The sequence below is a fragment of the Hemicordylus capensis genome, chromosome 2, assembly GCF_027244095.1.
Source record: "Hemicordylus capensis ecotype Gifberg chromosome 2, rHemCap1.1.pri, whole genome shotgun sequence".
Taxonomy (NCBI): Eukaryota; Metazoa; Chordata; class Lepidosauria; order Squamata; family Cordylidae; genus Hemicordylus; species Hemicordylus capensis.
The window spans coordinates 340612498-340634653 of record NC_069658.1 but is presented as its reverse complement, the minus strand read 5'-3'; the positions used below and the strand labels follow the sequence as shown (position 1 = coordinate 340634653).

The 22156-nt window shown below is 44.3% G+C and overlaps 1 protein-coding gene across 3 annotated transcripts in view; it reads left to right on the top strand.

The window, feature by feature from the left end:
• The window catches only part of LOC128346951 (proton-coupled amino acid transporter 1-like), a 70749-nt gene extending 49469 nt beyond the window's left edge, over positions 1-21280 (top strand). The window contains exon 10 of one of the 3 annotated variants that reach the window (XR_008317309.1): positions 15095-15230. Coding sequence is in view for 1 of the 3 variants with exons in the window: in XM_053300797.1 (XP_053156772.1) it covers positions 15095-15354 (260 nt within the window). In the remaining 2 variants the exon portion in view is untranslated. Of the gene's footprint in view, positions 1-7527; positions 7601-15094 lie in introns of those variants that run through there. The other 2 variants (XR_008317310.1, XM_053300797.1) reach the window with 2 other exon arrangements.
• Positions 21281-22156: the final 876 nt, after the last annotated feature.

Here is a 22156-nt window from a genome sequence, read left to right as displayed (position 1 = left end):
CCTGGACCCAAGATGTTAAGGGCTTTTTAGGTAATAACTAGCACTTTGTATTTCACCCGGAAACATATCGGCAGCCAGTGCAGTTCTTTTAAAACTGGTGTTATGTGGTCCCTTTGTGTTGTCCCAGATACCAATCTAGTTGCCACATTCTGTACCAATTGTAGTTTCCGTACAATGTATGAAGGCAGCCCCACATAGAGCACATTACAGTAGTCAAGCCTGGAGGTTATCAGCATATGTACCACTGTTTTAAGGTTATTCACCTCTAGAAATGGACGTAGCTGACATATCAGCTGAAGCTGGTAAAAAGTGTTCCTGGCTACTGCCTCAACTTGAGAAGCCAGGGAGAGCTTTGGGTCCAGGAGCCCTCCCAAGCTATGTACCTGATCTTTCATGGGGAGTGTAACCCCATCCAGAACAGGCAGATCTAAATAATCTCTCAGGTCCTGGCCCCCCACAGTCAGGACCTCTGTCTGATTTGGATTAACTTCACTTTATCCCTCATCCAGCCCATTACTGCCTCCAGGCAGGCATTTAGGGAAGATATTAGGAGTGTGCACGGAACCGGTCCAGAGCCATGTAAGAGGCCTCCGGACCGGTTTGGAATCCGGCTGGTCCGGTGGCGGGGAGTAGTATTTACCCCTCCCACCACTTTTCCCCCTTCGGCGCTGCACTTTGGTGTAAAGTTTTTGGGGCGGCAGAGTTCCTCCCTGCCGCCCCTGCCTCTATCATTGTCTGGATTCTCTGGAATAAGAAGTTGCCACCACGCATGCAACCGTCACGGAACCAGAAGGGCTGGATGGATTATTCGGCTTTGGCTGTATGGTGCAGAATATTTGCACAAGCCTAATAAAAGCACGCCCTAGGGAAACGTCTTGCCCATCTCACATAAAGCTTTTTCACTTTCTTTGCAATTAGACATGCATCAGACCAGGGGTAGGCAACCTTAGCTCTCTAGCTGTTGTTGAACTACAGCTCCCATCATCCACATCCACAAATTTTGGCTGGAGATGATGAGAGTTGTCGTTCACTAATCGCTGGAGAGCCAAGGTTGCCTACCCCTGTATTAGACAAATGCTACTATTGATGAGGTTTTACTGAATGCGATTGGCGTGTACAATTTTGGAAATAATCTATACTATATCTGAAATTCTAAAAATCTTTACATCATCATTTGCAATTTGTACACATTGTTTGGTTACAATAAGGAGGGGAGTTATCCCGGAAGCTGGCACAGTTAAAAAGCAGACTTCAATTGACACATTTTCAAATAAGTTGGTTCACTTAAGTTCTCTCCTCTCTCTGTCTTAGAGGACTCATTTGAACATCAGTTCTGTTGTCGTAAGATGTCTTTATTTCCATTTTGGGTTTGGGTGTGTGTGTGTACACACATGGGTTCAAAGGTCCCTGTTTACCTGCAGCACTTAGACAGGCTGTAGGCGATATCTAGTGAGACTATATTAGCTTATCACTACTCTGGTGCACTGAACTTAACTGTTGAGATCAATGGTTAAACTGATCAGAGCAAATAAACAGAGTAAATACCTCAAACTGGGCTTTCTTTGGGCTAGCACCAAGAGCAAAAGGAGCAGTGTCTTGGAATGTTCCCTTGATCATTCTTTGTAGCTGCATTTTCGGAATATAATACAGGGCTGCATAACTTTGGCCTTCCTGCAGATGTTGGTCTGCAGCTCCCCTTATCCCTGGCTATTGGCCACTGAGGCTGGGGATGATGGGAGCTGTGGTCCAAAAACAGCTGGAGGGCTGCAGTTGCATAAGAACAGCCCTGCTGGATCAGGTCCAAGAAAGCCCATCGAGTCCAGCATCCTGGTTCACACAGTGGCCCACCAGATGCCGCTGCAAGCCAACAGGCAGGAGCTGAGAGCATGTCTTCTCTCCTGCTGTTACTTCCCTGCAACTGGTAGTTACTCCCCTGCAACTGATGGTGTGTGTGTGTGTGTGCGTGCCAGTCATAGTGCTGATGAATTATGGGTCTCCTATGTATTTGAACAAAACAACAAAAGTACTTTCTGTCTTGCAACTTAATAGCGTATATCTCGTGCACACTGCATAAATACAATTGGACTCTGATAACTTGAGCCAAGAAAACACACATAAGAACAGTCCTGCTGGATCAGGCCCAGGGCCCATCTAGTCCAGCATCCTGTTTCGCACAGTGGCCCACCAGATGCTGCTGGAAGCCATAGGCAGGAGGGCATGTCTGCTGTTACTCCCCTGCAACTGGTATACAGAGGCATCCTGCCTTTGAGGCTGGACCTGGCCTATAGCCCTCCGACTAGTAGCTGTTGATAGACCTCTTCTCCATGAACTTATCTAAACCCCTCTTAAAGCCATCCAGGTTGTTGGCTGTCACCACATCTCGTGGCAGAGAATTCCACAAGCTGATTATGCGTGGTGTGAAAAAGTACCTTTGTTTGTTGGTCCAAGATTTCCTGGCGATCAATTTCATGGGATGACCCATTTCTAGTGTTATGTGAGAGGGAGAATAATTTCTCTCTATCCACTTACTCCACACCATGCATGATTTTATAGACCTCTATCATATCTCCCTGCAGTCATCTTTTTTCTAAACTAAATAGCCCCAGGTGTGGTAGCCTTGCCTCATAAGGAAGGTGCTCTAGGCCTTTGATCATCTTGGTTGCCCTCTTCTGCACCTTTTCCGGTTCTACAATGTCCTTTTTTAGATGTGATGGCCAGAATTGTACACAGTACTCCAGGTGTGGCTGCACCATAGTTTTGAATAAGGGAACTATAATATTAGCAGTTTTATTTTCAATCTCCTTCCTAATGATCCCTAGCATAGAATTGGCCTTTTTCACAGCTGCTGCATAATGAGTCAGCACTTTCAACTAGCTGTCCACCATGACCCCAAGATCCCTCTCCTGGTCAGTCACCAACAGCTCAGATCCCATCAACGTATACTTGAAGTTGGGGTTTTTTGTCTCAGTGTGCATCACTTTACACTTGCCAACACTGAAGCGCAGTTGCCATTTTGTCACCCACTCACCCAGTTTGGAGAGATCCTTTTGGAACTCCTCACAATCCATTTTGGATTTCACTACCCGAAAGAGTTTGGTATCATCTGCAAATCTGGCCACCTTGCTGCTTGCTTACCCCTACTTCTAGATCATTTATGAATAAATTAAAAAGCACTGGTCCCAGTACAGATCCCTGGGGGACCCCACTTCTTACTTTCCTCCATTGTTGTACAACCTTGCTATAATAGAATCCCTAGAAATTGGTGCCTCAACCCAAGACTTTGAACAGCATCACTCAGGAGCACAAGCATTCAAAGGTCCAGGTATTCATGCTTTAACTTGCTAACCGCCCAGAGATGCAAGTTTTGGGCAGTATAGAAATATTTTAAATAAGTAAATATATGAATGAATTTCTATAACAAATGACATGAATGCAACACTTGAAACGAATTCAGGCATTACCTGTAGCTGAGAATCAAGGTAACTTACTTCCAGGCAGTGTTCAGCATTGTTCTATAATTAACACTGTGGCTGCTTGCCCTGTTAAAAAAAATTCTTTTTCACCAGAACAAAATGTTTTGTTGGGAGGGGGACTAGGTGAGACTGACTCCCAAGTCATATCTTTACAAAGGCTTTCCACACCGTTGATTTAGTGCTCTACTGCTGAGCAGGAAATTCAGAACCAATTTTGATACTGCGAAGCAGATTGTAGAGACGATGCAGTTGCAAGTTGATGAGTGTGCACCTTCGCACCCCACTTGATGCGCATGTTTCCAGAAATACAGCATGTGCCCTTGGACTTTGTGAGGACCAGCCTCTTCTCTCCCAAACTGAATTTTCAGTTAGATTCCTTCCTTCCTTCCCTGTTTTTATTCTTGAGTGAATCACTCTCTCTCGTTACTCCTCCTCTGAAAGACTGAAATGATGCAGTTAACAAAAATTGTATTAAAAAGAACAAGAAGGCAAGTAGTTTTATCTCCTTCTCTTCTTACTATTTGGGCTGTTAGAGGGTTTAAGAACAGCCTTGTTGGATTAGACCAAAGGCCCATCTAGTCCAGCATCCTGTTTCACACAGTAGCCCACCAGATGCCTCTGGGGAGCCCACAGGCAAGAGGTATGTGCATGCCCTCTCTCCTGCTGTTGCTCCCCTGCAACTGGTATTTAGAAGCATCTTGCCCACAGCCACCACGCTAGTGGCCACTGATAGACCTGTCCTCCATGAATTTGTCTAGGCCTCTCTTAAAGCCATCCAAGCTAGTGACCATCACCACATCCTGTGGCAGAGAATTCCATCAATTAATTATGTGCTTTGTGAAAAAGTACTTCCTTTTGTTGGTCCTAAAATTCCTGGCCTTCAGTTTCATGGGATGACCCCTGGTTCTAGTGTTGTGGGAGGGAGAGAAAAATTTCTCTCTACTCCATGCATTATTTTATACACCTCAATTGTGTCTCCCGGTAGTCACCTCTTTTCCAAACTAAAATGCCCCAGATGAGATAGCCTTGCCTCATAAAGATGGTGCTCTAGGCCCCAAATCATCTTGGTTGCCCTCTTCTGCACTTTTCCCAGTTCTTTTCCAGTTTTTTCCAGCTGCTGCACACTGAGTCAACACTTTCAACAAGCTGTCCACCACGACGCCAAGATCTTTCTCTCCTGGACAGTCACTGACAGACTGCTCAGATCCCATCAGTGCATATGTGAAGTTGGGTCCCACCCAGCCCCCACCCCTACAAATATGCATCACTTTGTGCTTGCTCCATTTGCTAAGCCCCATTTGCTGTAAGGGGAGAAAGCAACCAGCAGGGTTGCACATATTCCGTAACATGGTCTCTGTGCTGGGTTTTAAGCTGGACATTTTTCAAAGTAAACCATTCACTTCATGGACATGTTTCAAGTTCTCATGACTATAGATAGATTTAGGAACAAGGGTCGTGTCTAGTCCAAACTGTAGAAGGGTTGAGAGAAGAAAATGTGATAGTGAAGAGAAAATAAGTGTGGCATTCAAGCCACATATTGCTCCTCCTCCTCCTCCTCTGACTACTGTTCTCCACTCCCTTAACTCTAATGACCCTCTGGCACCAGTCTCCATATCCTCTTGTGCATATCATGGTCCTTAATGCTTTAGTGTGTCAGATCAAGAACAGCCATAAGCAGTAATCAACTGAGGGAACTGGGCAAGACAGGGAGACGAGAAGGGCAGAGGTCTGACACTCAGTTTGTACAACCTGCTTGAGAGCCTTCAGACCTAATTTTTGCTTTTCACGCAATTTCTGCTTTTCCTGATCCTGCAGCCCAAACCTCTGCCCTTTTCTAGTAGTATTTGGGCTTCCCAGGTGTAATACACACTCTTCTTGACTAGAATGGCTCCCTTTGGCACTCATAATGTCCTCTGCCTCGTGCAGTTGGAAAACGATTTCCCATTCACCCCACCCCGAGACTCTGCTGCTCTGCTATCGGCCTTGGCCAGGTGGCCAACCAAGAGGGCTAATGAGGGCTCACACAGCTGAGTTAAGGGCTGGAGTGGATCCAGGGTCATGATGAAGTGCCTGAGAAAGAACAAGGGGTCAAAGCAGACGGTTTTGGGCAGCTGCCAGCCTGTGATAGCAGTTGAGTTCACCCCACCGTCCCCCAATGTGAGATTAGTCATCCATCAGAAAAGTGCTCAGGGGAAGGACATGGATTCCTTTCTAGCACATATTCCTGATAGATTTTATGCCTTCAGAGGCAAGGGAGTAGAAGCTCATCGGGCTCTCAGCAAGGATAAAACCAATTAACTGGGTTGCATGAATATGAATCAAAATGATCTCAGGGCCTCCGAGCAAGTCTGCGTCACGGCTTGCGTGTCCAAAGAGAGAATACCATTTGGGGTTTTGAAGTGTTAAGCAAAAGAAAAGCGAGGAATAGTTAAAAGCCCTTTGAATTCATATCTATGGAAAGCATAACAGTTGTCCCTGGAGGGCTACAGTTGCGTGATTTGGTGCTGCAGCCTATTGGGGATTTTTTTTTTTTTTTTAGTGGGCGTTAAAAATCCTGTTTACTGTGAGTCGTGACCGTCAGCTGAGTCATAGAGGGGCTCGCGATGTTAATCCTCTCTCAGCTGCAGTGGCACAGCGGTAAAGCAGCTTGCCCATGGAGCAAGAGGCTGCCAGTTCAGATCCCCGCTGGTGTGTACTTCCCAGACTGTGCCTAGTAAATACGTTTGTAGTCACCTATATTGGGCAGCAGCGATATAGGGAGGTGCTGAAAGGCACCATTTCATACTGTGTGGGAGGAGGCACTCGTAAGCCACCCCTGTGTCCTACCAAGAAAACCACATGGAATGGGATCGCTAGGAGCCGACACCGATTCGACAGCACAATCTATGGATTAACTAACTGAGCACACGCTTGTGGGGTCATGTCTTCAGACGATGGAGGAAAGTGGAGATGGAAGAGAGTGGATCATAAGTCGTTCCCTCTTGGCATTGGCAAATTCCTCTTCTTACCCACCTTCTTCCCTTGGCCCTTTTGGGAAGTACTCTGATCAGTACTGTAGCCTGATCTTTTGCATATTGACTGAGGAAATCAGCTTCTGCTTTGTTCAATGGGAACAAAGCAGGAGCTGAGTTCTAGGCTGCAGCCCCAATCTCTCTGTTCTACTAAAAAAAAAAAAATTGCAAGCCCATTGTGTTCTCCTCAAAACCTACTGGCTTAAGTTAAAAAAACATTGTAAGGCAAAGCTGAAAAGTGTAGAAGAGCAATCTGAGGTTTTGCCCAAGTTGGTTGCTGAGGATCCCCAAGACCTGTCAATCTTTATGAAAGTCAGTGACCAGCAAGACAATAAAATAAAGGCATTTATGCAATCATACATACATTACTGACTATCAATAATTATTTAATTGTTCCTTATATTGACTAGACATGCATACGACGTGTCCTAGATGCTAAACAAAACTTAATTACTTTATAGGTGACATAGGACTCTCTATCCTGAAAAAGAAACAACATAAAAATTGTCCAAATGTCCTGGAAATTTCACTAGTAATGGTAAAATCTCATTGATAGATCAATCAAATCTCATTGATAGAAGCAGCAGCAGATCCCCAGTTTATGCTGTCTGCAATATACCTTACATTATCACATGTTTCATATTAAAAATTGGACACCTTTCACAGAACGCATTTCCACACTGGCTTTTTTTCTCCTGGATATTTCTTTTGATGAAGAGAGAGGTTGTGCTGTTGGTACCAAGACACACATTCAACGGAAGCTGCCTGTTTGCTTCTTCCGCCTCCCACCTCCCCCACCCTCAGATTCCTCCAAATGGTGTTGTTAACTTTCCTGGACTTTGTAGTGAATCTGTGGCTTGAGCATCCCTTGGGCACCCAGGCAGTCGAAAGAAAGCCAAGTTTTCTCCCAAGCGTAATCTGGGTTTTATGATGCACATACTTTGTTGTTGTATCTAGTGACACTTTTAAAGTATCTGAGCACTTCATACAAAAAATGAGTTGTTTACCTACCCCTGTCATTTAATTTTGTTCTGATCTCCCAGGTTTATGGAGATGGTTCTTCTCTCGCCCAAACAGGAAGCCTGTAGACATTACAAAAGGAGCACTCTATTCTTCTTTCTATAAGCGCAAGAAGGGGTGGTTGTTTTTATTTTTTAAGGAAATAAACCAGTTTCCTCTTTTCTGTGGTCACTGTGATTATGTTCTTTTGAAATGCCCTACTTTTCTTGCTGACAAAAGGTGGCTTCATTGTGGCAAACTTGCTTCCTTTTCTTTCTATCTCTGTAGTGACAGCCACCAGCCTGGGTGTCTTTAAAAGGGGCTTAGACAAATTCACGGAGGACAGGTCTATCAATGGACTACCTCCAGCCTCAGAGGCATGATGCCTCTCAATACCAGTTGCAGGGGAGCAACAGCAGGAGAGAGGGCATGCCCTCAGCTCTTGCCTGTGGGCTTCCCAGAGGCACCTGGTGGGCTACTGTGTGAAACAGGATGTTGAACTAGATGGGCCTGGGGCCTGATCCAGCTGGGCTGTCCGTATGTTCTTAACACTCCCTTGTATTAGAAGCTGTCTGTGCTTCTGATGCACGTGGTGGCAGATCCACTCAGGACTATCAAGTAGGATTTGGGGTCAATAAGACTTCGGAACATCAGTGAAAAGAGTAAAGTGTATATATTTACAAGAGAAAGCTATTATGGCCTCTTAAGTCTCAGAGAATCATAGATACAAAATAAGCAGGGAGATATTTTCTACTGGAGTTCAGTTCATTTGAAAGCGTGTGCAGGTTTTTTGAGTTGTACATTTTCAGCACATGAGAAATTCTGGATAACTTGAAGTCTTGCATGGTAGGTATGTGCACGAACCTGTTCTGCATTCTATTCCTAGAATGCTGAACAGGTTCAGGAACCCACCCCCATTCGAGCCAGTTCGAATGCGGAGGCTCCTTTGAGGCGTGGGGAGAGGACTCTTGCCTCCCCCGCTGCACTTCCCTCTCTGGTGTTACTGTAACACACATGCGTGCACACCATTTCTGGTATTACTCTGATTGGGGAGGCAAGAAGGAATACAGCCACCCCGCACCAGCAGTTTTTACAGCAGCACTGGAGGGGGAAACGTGGTGGAGGAGGTAAGAGCACTCCCCCCCCTCCTTAAAGGAGCCCCCACCTGTCTCCTGAGTGTGCATGGGGCCGGTTCTGTGCACATCCCTATTGCATGGACCTGAACCAAACAAATATGGCCTGGTTGTGATATCAGCTTCCATTTTAAAAATAAATTTTATACACCTGGCTTAGACATGTCCCAAGTAGAGACGATCCATTTGCGCTAAGGATCAATGGAGGGATTTAGGTCTGTCTTCTGCTTACAGATTCTCTGTATAAGGGAGGAGATGGGAACAACTGTAGTGGCTTGGTTCAGCTGTCAGCACCAGAACTTTGTGAATGAGTGACCTTCAGATACCTCCTCTTTAATGAAAAATGTAGCTCGCCATCACATCTGATCTGACAAACTATGGTTTATGCATACCTTGCAAAACATGCAGCAGAAGGACAGAGCACATAAGCCCGCGGCTTGTTCTTGTAATACCAAACCATGTAGGCAAACTAAGGGCTCTTTTTCTGAGCTATTAACCCTTCCCTATTGCTCCTATAACGGCCCCATTCAATGTTCCTTGACTAGACTAACACTGAGTGGGGAAGGTACTGTATATGGTGGAGAGCTATTGTTTATCAGTACGTTTTATAGTTCACCAGCTATGTAGCCTGCCTGCTGTGTTGAGCAGCCATCTGGGGCCATAGTACAGCTGAACACCTCTCAGGGATGTATTTCTAGAAGGCAAAAAACACTGAGGTGGCGGGGGTGGGGGGCCTCTGGGAAAATTGCTCTGCTCTCTCTCTCCCCATGCACATTCAGGCAGTCTGCTGCTCTGGAAGACTGTGGCTGAGCTGAGAGCAACCTTTCTAGGTAGGGACACAACTCCACTCTGGCACTGGATGGCTGCTGAACACGTCAGCCGCTGTCTCCATGCACCTCCTGAAAATTCAGCTGAGTTTAAAAATAGACTCAGATTGGGAAATAGAGTGATGCTTATTCCACAAGGTGGATGCAAAAGAAATGTTAACACCAACTGTGGTCCGGTTTATGGTTTCTTCCATGTTCAGTGTGTGCTCAGATTGAATGCATCTTATTTATCTGTTAGCAATACCACAAGCATCCCCTTATTGCACCACATGAAATAATTCCAACAAGATCCCTGTTAATCTTTTGCTTCAAGGCTGGAGCTCCACAACAAGAGCCAGAGTAATGAATCAAGAATTCATGTAAAATCAATAAGCACCTCTGCAGTGGCGTATAGCTGTTTTTCCAGTGGGTGGGATGGATCTGAGAGAAGGCACAGAGAGAAATTCATTCATGCTGAAGTAGGGAGACATGCCAGTATGTTGTCAGGAATAATTCTGCCCCGCCCAAGCCCCACATTCTCAGCCTGTATGATCTCTGCTCAGATCCATTGAAAGTAATGGACCACAGTCCCTGAACTGGCTTATCTCTGCTGCCCATTGCTAGGTGCACAGTCTCTTGCTTCTGTTCTGTGTTGCATGGCCAAATCCCTGGGCTGCTTCCCACATTACATTTATCCATTTTGTTTTGAATCTCTCTCTCTCTCTTTCTCCTTTGCCATGGCTGTGGGGTCTGGTAAATGAACACTTGGCTTGCTGTTGCTGGGTCCACTCTGATGTCTGCTTTTCTACCACTCTACCTAACTGTGGGTGTGGAGAAGCAATTAGTTGTTGACGGCACCCTGAGAAGGAGGCAGGAAGTGTGTTCTTCCATCAGACATGAGGAGAATGGGAGTTCTTACTGGTCTGCAGCACCAGAAAAAGCATCCTTCTAGACTGGCTTGTGGGGAGACAACAGAGTCCTTGTAAATATCATCTGCCCTGGGTATTGTTTCCACCTGATGTTCTACACAAGGAGTTCCCACTGCTTCACTTGATATCACTGGTAAAAGGGAAGCTTGTTCCTACTTTTTATAACTGAATGGAAAGGGGAATCGCATTCTGAATGTGGAAGACATACCCTTCCTCCATAACTGTGTGGTGGTTTCTTCAGACTAAAATGCATGCTGAGAAACCCCTGGTTGTGCTTTAACATGCAAACCAGCCCGCCATTCCCCAGAAAAACCACCAGCAGCATTCCTGTTTTCAGGTTCTTGCTTAAGCATCACATGCTTTCATTGGCCCTGCCCCTGACCTAATTGCCTTTGACCTATTGTTGTCTCTTGTCTATCTCGGAGGAGACTTGAGGTGCTGGGTGTATGTGCCATAATAGTTTTCCTATAGAGATTCCCTGTAGGGGTAGAGTCAGTGAGGCTACATGTACTAAAGTTAAGAACATAAGAACAGGGCAGCTGAATCAGGCCCGTCTAGTCCAGCATCCTGTTTCACACAGTGACCCACCAGATGCCTCTGGGGAGCCCACAGGCAAGAGGTATGTGCATGCCCTCTCTCCTGCTGTTGCTCCCCTGCAACTGCTATTGAGAGGCATCATGCCTCTGAGGCTGGAGATGGCCCACAGCCACCAGACTAGTAACAATTGACTAGTTAGTAGCCAAGTTCACAGGCAACGGAGCGAGCAGACCAGACCCTAAGAAACAAAAGACTCATGTCTTTCTCTTCCTGTCCTTGGGGAGGTTAGCGCATTCTCCTTCTGACTTAGAAAGCAGACTTCTTTTTTAAAGCAATTTTCATTTTCATTTCATTTCATTTCATTTGTTTCCAGCTGAACTTTTAGGCAGAAAGAGCAAACTTAACACACTGTCCCTTGGCCACTCTCTCGAAGTACACCAACCTGCTACTTCTCTGATGTTGGAAATCAGACAATTAAAATGAAGGTCCTCAGCCTGGCTTCCGAATGCAACTGTCTTGTCCTCCAGAAAAATGCTTCTGACATCATATCAGCTCTGATGCAAACATGCACAGTCTAATTTTAGATTGCTGCCATTAAAGGAAGGGGTGGTATTCCGACTGGTTCTTCCCAAGTGTGTGCCTCTCAGCTAATTACTTTGGTGCTTCTTCACAGACATCCTTTCCACTGTGCACATTCTTTTTTGGTAAGCTTATCTCTTCAGCTTAAAACACAGGGCTCCTTGCCATCTTTCTTTTGTGAGGAATGTGGAGGGGGGCGGAATCCCTCCACTCAGAGCTGCGCACACTAGCGGAGATAATTTCCACCCACTTGTTTACCACCAGATGCCTTCTCCTCTTTTGAGCTTGAGAGATTTCCTGGTGCTCCCTTGGCTGTTGCTTCCGGTATTCTGCTTGAAATAACTGGGCTGGCAGCAGCCTAATGTCAAGCATTTATATTATTTATTATGAATTTACAACATTTTTATACCGCCTTTCTGCCATGACAAAGGCACCCAAAGCAGTTTACGAAATTAAAAGAAGCAAATAACAGAAGATGTATAAAAGTTGTCTCAGGCTGTTGGTCTTTTGGGGAGCTGAGGACAAGAGCTCCCTGGCCTCCCTCCCTTTCTTGCCTCCCTCTCGGGGCACACCGGTCTTTCCGTACTTCTGGGAAGGGGGTGGGGTGGGGCGGGGCTGCCCCAACCGTCCTCTCAGGCCAGAGCTGTCTATAGTGGCAGCATTCTTCATTCTTCAGGCAGGACTGTTCAGATGTGCATTATGTTCTCTCACATCTTTTGCTACGGAACCAATAGAGAAAGGGAGAGACTAGTGTAAGATGGAGCCTGGCTCAGAAGATTGTGAGATCTAACTGCCCAAGTGCCCCAAAGCTCCATGCAGGGGGTTGTATCTGTTGCGATGCCTTCTTCCAACAAGTGCCAAGATTTCAATATCTCTTCATATGCAATAGCTTCAAGTACTGCCTGTACTTGTGGCCATATCTTTGGTGTTCTTTGCCCTTCTTAGAACAGCTTATATCATGGCTTCATCAAATACTTTAGCAATGATCTGTTTTATATTTAGCTCCTTGTAACCTTCTGATCTAGTCTCCATCTTCTACATATAAAATACAACAAACCTGTTTCCTTCTCATCTGATTGTTTAGATATTGCTTTTCTTTTGTTTTTCATAACTTTAGCATAACAACTTGATCTGTCTTGTTTGTTGCCTTGGTCCTGAGTAGAGATACGAATTGATTCGAGCTCAAAACATAACACCGTTAAAATAAAGGGCCCATTTCAAGCTTGAAATACAACAGCCCCGTTTCAACCTCCTAACATTTTGAGTATTTCGTGCACCATTTTGAGGCCTATTTTTCCAGGGAGAGGTGGTCTACTGATTGGGATTGGTGGGTAGACCAGCCCTCCACCCTGGACTTAGAGTGTTGGCCCACCTTGGAGGACTGGTAGACCCCAATTGGTAGATCAGTTCTCCTGGAAAAACAGGCCTCAGAAATGGTGCTCAAAACATTCGAAATGTTTCAAGGTTGATTCGTAAAAACAGCTGGCTTGGCCACTGTTTCGATGAACCAATTCGAGGATTTTACAATTCATTTTGAGCTTGAAACGAATAGCAAATTCCATTTCGTGCACATCTCTAGTCCTGAGCTCCAGTATTGTTGGCTTTCATACACAACTACCTACCTCTGTTTTTTCACTTTCAAAGAAACCTAATATTATATAAGCTATTCATAACTAGAATTCAGAGCACCACTTCTCTGAATCTGTAGCATATCCCAGGATCCTGTATCAGTATGCCCTAGAATTTGGTATTCTTGACTACCACCTCACAACATTGCCTGATCAAGCTCTTTGTGTTAAGAAACACTTAATGCCATTTCATTTCTGTATAAGTAGTATAGTGTTCTGTCTGTTCCTGGATGTTGCACAGGATAAGCTGTGCTGTTGGTGCTCGGAAAGCTGAGAAGCCAGTAGCACAATTGATCGTTGGGATCCTCAAGCTGATCTGCAGAATTGTTTTCCCAAACAAAAGGGGGTGAGAGTCCCAGCAGTTAAGGCTGCTGCTGTTGGTGCGAAACTGGTTCCCAGAGTGGAATGGACTTACATGAGCAGCAGACAGGGCTAAGGCCTGGGACTGGGGTGTGTGTGTGCAGGGGGAGTTTGCTGGGGGTTTGGAAAGAGCCAAAATGTTTTCAGTAGTGGTTCAGCAGGGGGAAGAGGTCTTATTAGGATCTTAGCAGCATCCTTTCCTAGCATTTCCCCCTTGAATGCAGGGCAGTTGCTCTTATATGGGCCTCTGGAGGCCTACTCCTTCCCTCACCCACCAGTCAGAGTAGCAAGGAATGACTACATTTCCCCACCTCAAGCAGTGTTTGGGGGATTTTGCAGTGCCAGTCAGCTGCATCAAAGGGGCCCCAAGGTTTGCTAAGCGATGGCTTTGACATTCCTTCTGCTGAGCATGGGCTTCTGAAATTAATAGAGGGTGAGGTTGCTGATGTGTGAGCTCTTCCCATCTAGCCTCAGAGCGAGATGGGAGATGCCACCCTGCTTCCAACTGAGCAAGCAGAACCAGGGAAAGTAGAGTTTCAATCCTAAATACACTTACTTGAAAGCAAGGCTTGCATTTACTTATTATTCTATCCCACCCCTCCTGTATAATAGCACTTGGGGCAGAGTAATTTCCATTACCCTAATAAGCCATAAAAACAGCACTGGATGGAGACCATTCTGAATAGAAATACATTTATGTGCAGTATGCTCCCAAATGGCCTGGCTGGTTCACTTTGGAAACCACAGAACTGCAATGGTTTGGTTGAACTTTGTGGAATGGCTCCATGTGATTTCATTCTCAAGTGACTACTACCACTCTGCTGTAGTATAAATCGGACTTAAATCCATTGGTTTCTAGGGAATGCATTTCTAAAGTTCAGAGTGATGACAGGCCTGGAGACTAAATTTCCAAATTGCCCATCCACCTTCCTGCTGCCACTCTTTGATTTTTTAGTTGGGAGGGGGATAGAGAGAATAGTACACAGCTCTGTTTGCCTAGAGCAAGGTTTCTTAACCTTAGGTCCCCAGATGTTGTTGGATGACAACACACATCATCCCCAGCCATGGCCTTTGTGGCTGGGGATGATGAGAGTTGTAGTCCAACAACATCTGGGGACCCAAGGTTAAGAAACCCTGCTCTAGGCAAACAGAGCTGTGTACTATTGTGTACTGGCCTAGAGAAAGTCCATAACCATTCCTTGGGAAAATACTTTGAGCCAAAAACTTAGGAAGATATGAAGCCTTCTACTGAATCAGACCACTGATTCATCCAGTCCAGTATTGACTGGCAACAGCTCCCTGAGGGCTCAGAGAGAGGTCTTTCCCAGATCTCCTGAATCAGATTGAATTGTTTGGTTTGACTGAAATTGACATGGATTCAACCCAGGACCTTTTATGTATTCAACGCCTGTGCTCTACCACTGAATTATGATTCCTCCCAATATAGCTCCCCCTCCCATTCTGGCAGAGTCGTCCATTGCCGAAGCAGATCATGCAGTCATTACGCTTCAGGTAGTGTTGCTCTGTTGCTTTTGAGTTGGTAGCAATCTATTGTAGCTGCTTGTCAGCTAGAAACTAGTGTTCTTAGCTAGATGCCCATCCTAACAGGTGTGTTCTCTTTTCTCTGCCTCTCTCTCAGGTCTGCTAGCAATCCTGATTCCTCGGCTGGACATTGTCATCTCTTTGGTGGGCTCGGTGAGCAGCAGTGCTCTAGCCCTGATCATCCCGCCCCTCCTGGATATCGCCACCTACTACTCGGAAGGCATGCATCCCATCGCCATTGCCAAAGATGTTTTGATAAGTTTACTAGGTATCGTTGGATTTGTAGCTGGGACCTACGAGTCCCTCGTAGAACTCATCGTACCGACGGTTTCCAACACCACTAGTGCCTTACACTGACCTGCTAACCTGTCCCCAGTTTTCAGCTCTTCATTGCCACTGACTCTTTCAGCAGTCTGGCCAGATGCTTGATTTTTCCTTTGTTGGAACTATAGTAATGCCCTCCCACCGCTTTCCAGATGTATTTATTCAGCCACTATAAGGGCAAGGCTACAGTGTGGGGAAGACAGGATTTGGACCTTGTGTTCATCTATGCTGATGCAAGTCTGGCATTTGATCTTTAGTGCCTAAGAGCCTTTGTGGTTTGATTGGCCTCTATAGCATTGCCTGCTCCACTGTGATCCGCCCCTTTTCTGAAAAACGATGAATAGTCTGCAAGGACCTTGGTTTTAATGGCACATTACATCCTTTGGGGCCTAGAGCAATGAATGTGTGATAACTAAGAATCCCAATGTCCAGAAAGGCACTCTAATCATGTTTACGTATCAGGTTATCACCTTTTGGAAGAAGAGCACCTGCCACAAACCTTTCTGTTGTGGTTCTGAAGCCCTTCTGTGTGAGGACTTTTCCATGGCAGAGTTCATCGAGTATATTGGGAGAAAGGCACATGTAGGAGCTGAAGTTGGAACATGGAAACGGTTTTGAAAAGGAGGCTGCTTTATTTGCAGTTGTATATTTACAACTGGGGATGGTCAACAACAGGATGGAAGCCATCCTCTCCAGAGTTTTGCAGTGCAAGTTCTCATAACCATTTCCCTAAAACGAAAATGAGCAGGCAAAAGGTATAGACATCAACATTTGTGATGCTGTGCTATGACTGAGTCATAATTCAATAGGAGCCTAATGAGGGCCAAATTACATGATTGCACATATTAAGGAGGAAAAAAGTATGCCCCTGAGGATATATCACACATCTTTCTTCTGGCTCATGCACACATATTGGGAGGTTCAATCCCTGGCATCTCCAGGTTGGGGTGGGAAAGACCACCTCCCTGGAATCTTGGAGAACTGTTGCCAGTAATTGTAGACAGTACTGAGCTAGACCGACCTATGGTCTGACTCAGTATAAGGCAACTTCCGATGTTCACCTGTGTTGTCCTATGGTCAATATGTGTACATATGGTAAAATTGAGTGCGGTCTTCACATGAGATGTGTACCCTTGTTGACTAGACGCATGTAAGTAAAATATATGGAAAGGCCCTGAGAAGCTAACCAATCAAAGATAAAATTTTAAAAGGTTAAATATACAGGTAAAGATTCTTTCTTAAAACAAAAAAGGGTTCTTCTGCTGATGAATGTTACAAAAGCAGCATAGTATAAAAATCAAACTGCAGTGTGGCAGCTGGCACATTATATTGTACAAAATATAGGAATTGTACTATTTGCATAACAAAAATAGTACTTAATATTTTCACACAACCTGTGTTAACCAACTTAGGTTACTTTTTAAAACTAATTTTGTTCATTAGAAGGCATTCATTGTAAGTTATAGATTATTTATCACTACAGGAGAACCCTGTTATCCGCAGGTGTTGTGTTCCGCGGGGTCGGGGAGTGGATAGTGAAACCGCAGATAATGGGGCATTAGGGCAATGGGAATGGGGTAGGTTCCTGAGGCAGTGAAAAAATGGGGGGGAAAGACAGAACGTGGGGAAAATTGGGGGCAAGGGTGCTATACCTTGCTGTGTGTCTCCAGCTGTCCAGCAATGTCTCTCAAAAGTCCAAAATCTCGGTTTTTCCCCACAAAAGATTTTGCTCCCCCTAAAAAAAAAAAAAAAAAAGTCCCAGAATGGCTCCTGTCCTCAAAATGGTGGGCAGAAGTGACCTCAGAGGTCATTTCCTCCCATCTCTAACCCACGGATATGCAAGTCCTACCCCTTTAATTGTCCCATTTTGTCACGTATACCGAAGTCTGGTGGCATTTACCTGACTGCGGATACATGAAACTGCTGCGGATGCCACGTTGGCAATTAACGAGGTTTGCCTGTATTAGAAACTGGAAACGGTAATGTCATTATGCATGCAGACTCCCCTGCAGCTGAATCTGGAGGTGGCCTATAGCCATCAAGACTAGTAGCCTTTGATAGAAAATGGCTTGGTTCTGGCCATGATGCACCCAGTGACTGGAGTATCTCTCTTGATTAGAACCATCAAGCTACATGGCTGTCTTTCACATTTGTGGCAAAGCTTTCTTTCAGACTTCTCATAGCCTCAGCATGAAGTGAAGAACTTTGTGCATAACCACAGGTAACTCCAAGCATGGTGCTTAAGTGAAGCTATTCATTTCATAAACTTCTTATAAAGACCAAAGTGCGACTAATAATACTCCTAACACATGAAAGCACTACTTCTTCTTTAAAAAAACAAAGCAACAAACAAAATGAATCCTAGCTTTAAATGTATGTTGTATAATGCTTGATAAAACACATTCATCTGCTTCTCTCCACTTTATTAATACTGTTGATACCGTTATTGCAGAAATACATGCTAATTCCCTTCCTGCCTTCTCTTGCTCTTAAAACTTTCCAATATATCCTTTCCTTTGAGGTGTATCAGATTGTAAATTATACTGAAAATATAGCTCTGGAAGAACATCTTTCTATTTACATGGTGAGGGCAGCAGGAGATCTTGAGCACATGAGAACAAAAACTAGACAGATTTATTGTACTGTCTTGCTGTTAACTGTTTCATACCAAAACAATTAAGTATATTACTACTAATTTGTGTCCAATGACTCCAAGACACCAGAATGGGTATGTATCAAAGCCTGCTATATTAAATAGGTAAAAATGAAGCACTGTGGTGTTAGTACAAGATTTCATAAATATAAACAGTTTAGGCCCCTGGTATTTAAGAGAACACTTGCTTCACTATGATCCCCACTGCCCATTGAGATCATCTGGAGAGATTTGTCTGCAGTTGCCACCTGCGCATCTGGTGGCTACATAGGGATAGGCCTTTTTTCTTTTTTCTTTTTTGCTGCCTCAGGACACTGGCATGCACTCCTTGCTGAAATAAGATCTTCTCCCTCTCTGACAATTTTGTAAAAGTCCCTAAAGACTCGGGTTTTTTCACCCAAGCTTTTTAACTAGACATGTGGCTTTAAATCGTTTCAAGGTTTTTATGTCTCTTTTTATTTATTTTATGTTGTTGTAAACTGCCAGAGACGGAAGTTTGGGGTGGAGTACAGATATAATAATGAGCCCCTGGTGGCGCAGTGGTAAAACTGCCGCCCTGTAACCAGAAGGTTACAAGTTTGATCCTGACCAGGGGCTCAAGGTTGACTCAGCCTTCCATCCTTCCGAGGTCGGTAAAATGAGTACCCAGAATGTTGGGGGCAATATGCTAAATCATTGTAAACCGCTTAGAGAGCTCTGGCTATAAAGCGGTATATAAATGTAAGTGCTATTGCTATTGCTAAGTGCTATAATAAATAAACAAAGAAACACTCATGCAAACTTTAAGTGAGACTACAGTGAACAAAATGAAATTGGCACTGTAGTATAGTTGTACTCTAGTAACTCATTTTTATGAGCTAATATTTAGACAGAGCATCCCTTCAAGATGGCTTCTAACTGATATTGCCTATATTAGGGTTATACCTTTACAATAATCAATGGGTTTACACGTGTAAAAAGTTTTTCATCTTGCAGAGCAGTGGTAGGAATGCAGGTATAGTCGCATTATACTTGAAAGGGAGATCAATACAAAACTACCTTTGTATATTTAGTTGTAGGATCAGTGATTGTATGAAGGCTTACACCTATTTATTGTGCGATGAGACTGAAAAGGAAGAAATGGATTCAGGAGCAAACAATTAAGAAACTAGCAGAATGAGGACAAATTCAGGGGAAAGCCATCCTTACAAATCTGTTTTGCTTTCATCCAGCTCTGAATTCATCCAAAGGCAGTCTTTCTCTTCATTAGTGCCATAAAAATATCATTGTATGTGCTTTTAAATATAACCTTCTGGTGTATGATCATCTTTGAGTTTCTGAAGGTCAGAATGTAGCCCTCTTTTTGGTTCTATAACTTCTATTGGATGGAAACCTGGCCACACTTCCTTGCTCTGTGACAAGGAGGTATTGCTGTTTACTTCTTGTTACTCCATAATACCTGGTTCTGTTAATAGCTACCTGCTACATATTCACTGTCACTGAATTTAGAAGCAAATTGAATTTTACCACTCTCTGACTGTAGCTGTCTTAATCTGTCACTGTAAGGATTCTGTAATAACTTTTATTCTGACTGAATGCTAACTGAAGTATTCCTTTCAATAGGAATAATAGTTCTGCTTGATTCCTGAATAGTTAATTGCTTTAATATCCATGGATTTTTTGGTAAAGAAACACACACACACACACAATCAGTATTGGGATTATTGCTGATATAATTTATTGTTGAAGTTTGTGGGAGGTGGATCTACGCTTTACAGTCTTCTTTATCTTACCAGAAGTTGTTGTCTTCAGGAGTATGTGGATTATGAACTCTCTCTTCCTTCCTTTCAAGGCATTATAGAGGGGAAATTATGGCCTTGTGTATGGAACATAAATAGGCAACTTTGTAGAGGAGCTGAATTCCATACATTGGCCCTATTACATCAGAGGAGAGTGATGCTGGATCAGTTTACCATTTTATGGGCAATTATCACTTGATAACTTATTTATAATAGTTTCTTGTTTAGGTCTGATTTTACAAATATGGACTCTCTCTCACTGAGGGTCACCTATGGTACTGGGCCTTTTCTAGATATCAAAGTGGATAAAAGGGCATTCCAGTCCTAAATAAAATATATGCTTGGATTTAATTTATTTGTTAAAAGTAGTAACCACAATTTTGAAGTAAATGCATCAAAAATCCTAATGCAACTGGGTTCTTCCCTGAGCGTTTTATGGTGGAAAAACCACTCTTTATTTTCCCACAAGGTTCTTCAGCAGTGGCTTCCAGCAATAGGCCAAAAACTGGTAGTGTTCAGTCCTGTGCATGCAAAATTCTTGCCAGACTGAAATATTGTATCTGTTTTCTTTCCTACTGAAGGCCATGGGAAAACTCCTGTTGCGTGTACATATCCAGTCGCTGGAATCACTTTGAAATCTCACAAGGTTCTTGAGGTTGAAATCTCACATGGTTCTTCAGCAACGACTGCTGCTTTGGACCTTTGTGTGGGAATAACAAGAGAAGAGTATAGAAATAATTGTCACTACTCCTTTGGTATTTTGTCTTACATATATGGTCCTAAAATTTGTGTGCTTAAATTAAATTTGGGGATATGCTAACTTTAACAGAATGAAAAAAACAGAGGCAAATGCATTAAATTGTCCACAAAATGGTTTTTCTAGATGAGGTGGCTTTGAAGATGTCTGTCTGTATATTGGATCAGTCAGTGTGTATTTATTTGTGCCTAAATCTGTATATTGTGAGCACACACTAAGGCTATGCACACGACTGCTGGGTGGGCTTGCAGGAAGGCTGTGCCGAATATACCTTTCCCCTACCCCACCCCCGGCAGGCGGATTGCGCTCCCACACGATCCACGCTGCTTGAAGCAGTGTCGATCTCCAGAGGCCGGGACAATGCATCCTGGCCTCTGGATATCCCACAATGCATTGCACAATGAGCAAGGAATTGCATTGGGGGAATCCCCCAGGAGTCAAGTGTTCTCGGCGCCTGACTCTAGCACACGCACACAACCTCAGTGCTGGGATTAAGGGTGCACTTATGCTCTTAACCCTGGCTAAAGGCAGGGGTGAAAAGTTGGGCTAGGTGGCACAGCAGTACCGGGATCGATCCCGGCACTGCACATAAGCAGCCTAGCCCAGGCTGAGCTGCCCTAGCCTGGGTTAGGCTGCTTGTGTGAATAGCCTTACTGTGTATTGCTGCTACTGTGCATACCCAGTGGAAGAACTATTGTGTGTGATGGTGCTGTACCTGGATCATGTATTTTACTGGATACTTTATTCAATAAAGTCTGTTTTTGTACTTTATTATAGCGGTTCCTCCGTGATTGCATTTAACATGTTTTTGTGCTGCTTGTATGTGGCTTTTTATGCCCAATTGCATTGAATTACTAATTCTAGTTTGGAAGCAAGCTTTTTAACCCTTAAGTGGGAGGGCAAAAAGAACCGGACTGGTTTTCAAAATGACACTTTGTGAGATGGCCTCCGGCATATGATGTGTTCTGAGGATACTTTAGACTGGACATCTGGCTCTGGGGCCTGCAAACTAACTAGAACTCTCAGGATGGGTCCTGATATGCCCAATGATGCACTTACCATCAGCCTTTCAAGGGGAATGCTGTATCCCTTCAGACTGCAAGTGGGAGATCACATGATGGAATACAATATAGAGAAGACTGGCATTCATGAAGAAGGCGGTTACCAAAGTGTGCAAATACCCCCAATCTTTGATTTGAGCCTCCACTTTGGGCAAGTAAGACAAAAACTTGTACCTTGAAGCTATCAGCCTGGGAAAGGTGAGAAGTGCACCCAACACTCTTGCATTTCTAAGCAGTCTAAATTGCTAGCCAGGCAAGCAATGGTCCTAGGGCAAAGCAGTATCTGAACAGACCAATGGGCACAGCCCAGTGCAATCAAAACCAAATCCCTGTCTGCTTTGTGTCCCTGCTCTCTCTGCACTGAGGATCGTACAATAGGCATTAAGACACACATTTCCTTTTGTCACCCAGGAAGCCCCTATTCAGAAGGCTCCCCTACCTTTGTGTCCATCCCCCACCAGCAGCCAGGATTTGTGCTAACTCCTACAACTGATCCAAGTCCTCTGAGCTCCGTGTACTTTGAGGATTGGGCTTGCTGGTGGACACTTTGCTCTGCAACATCCAGCTAAGTGTCTGCCTTTGTGCT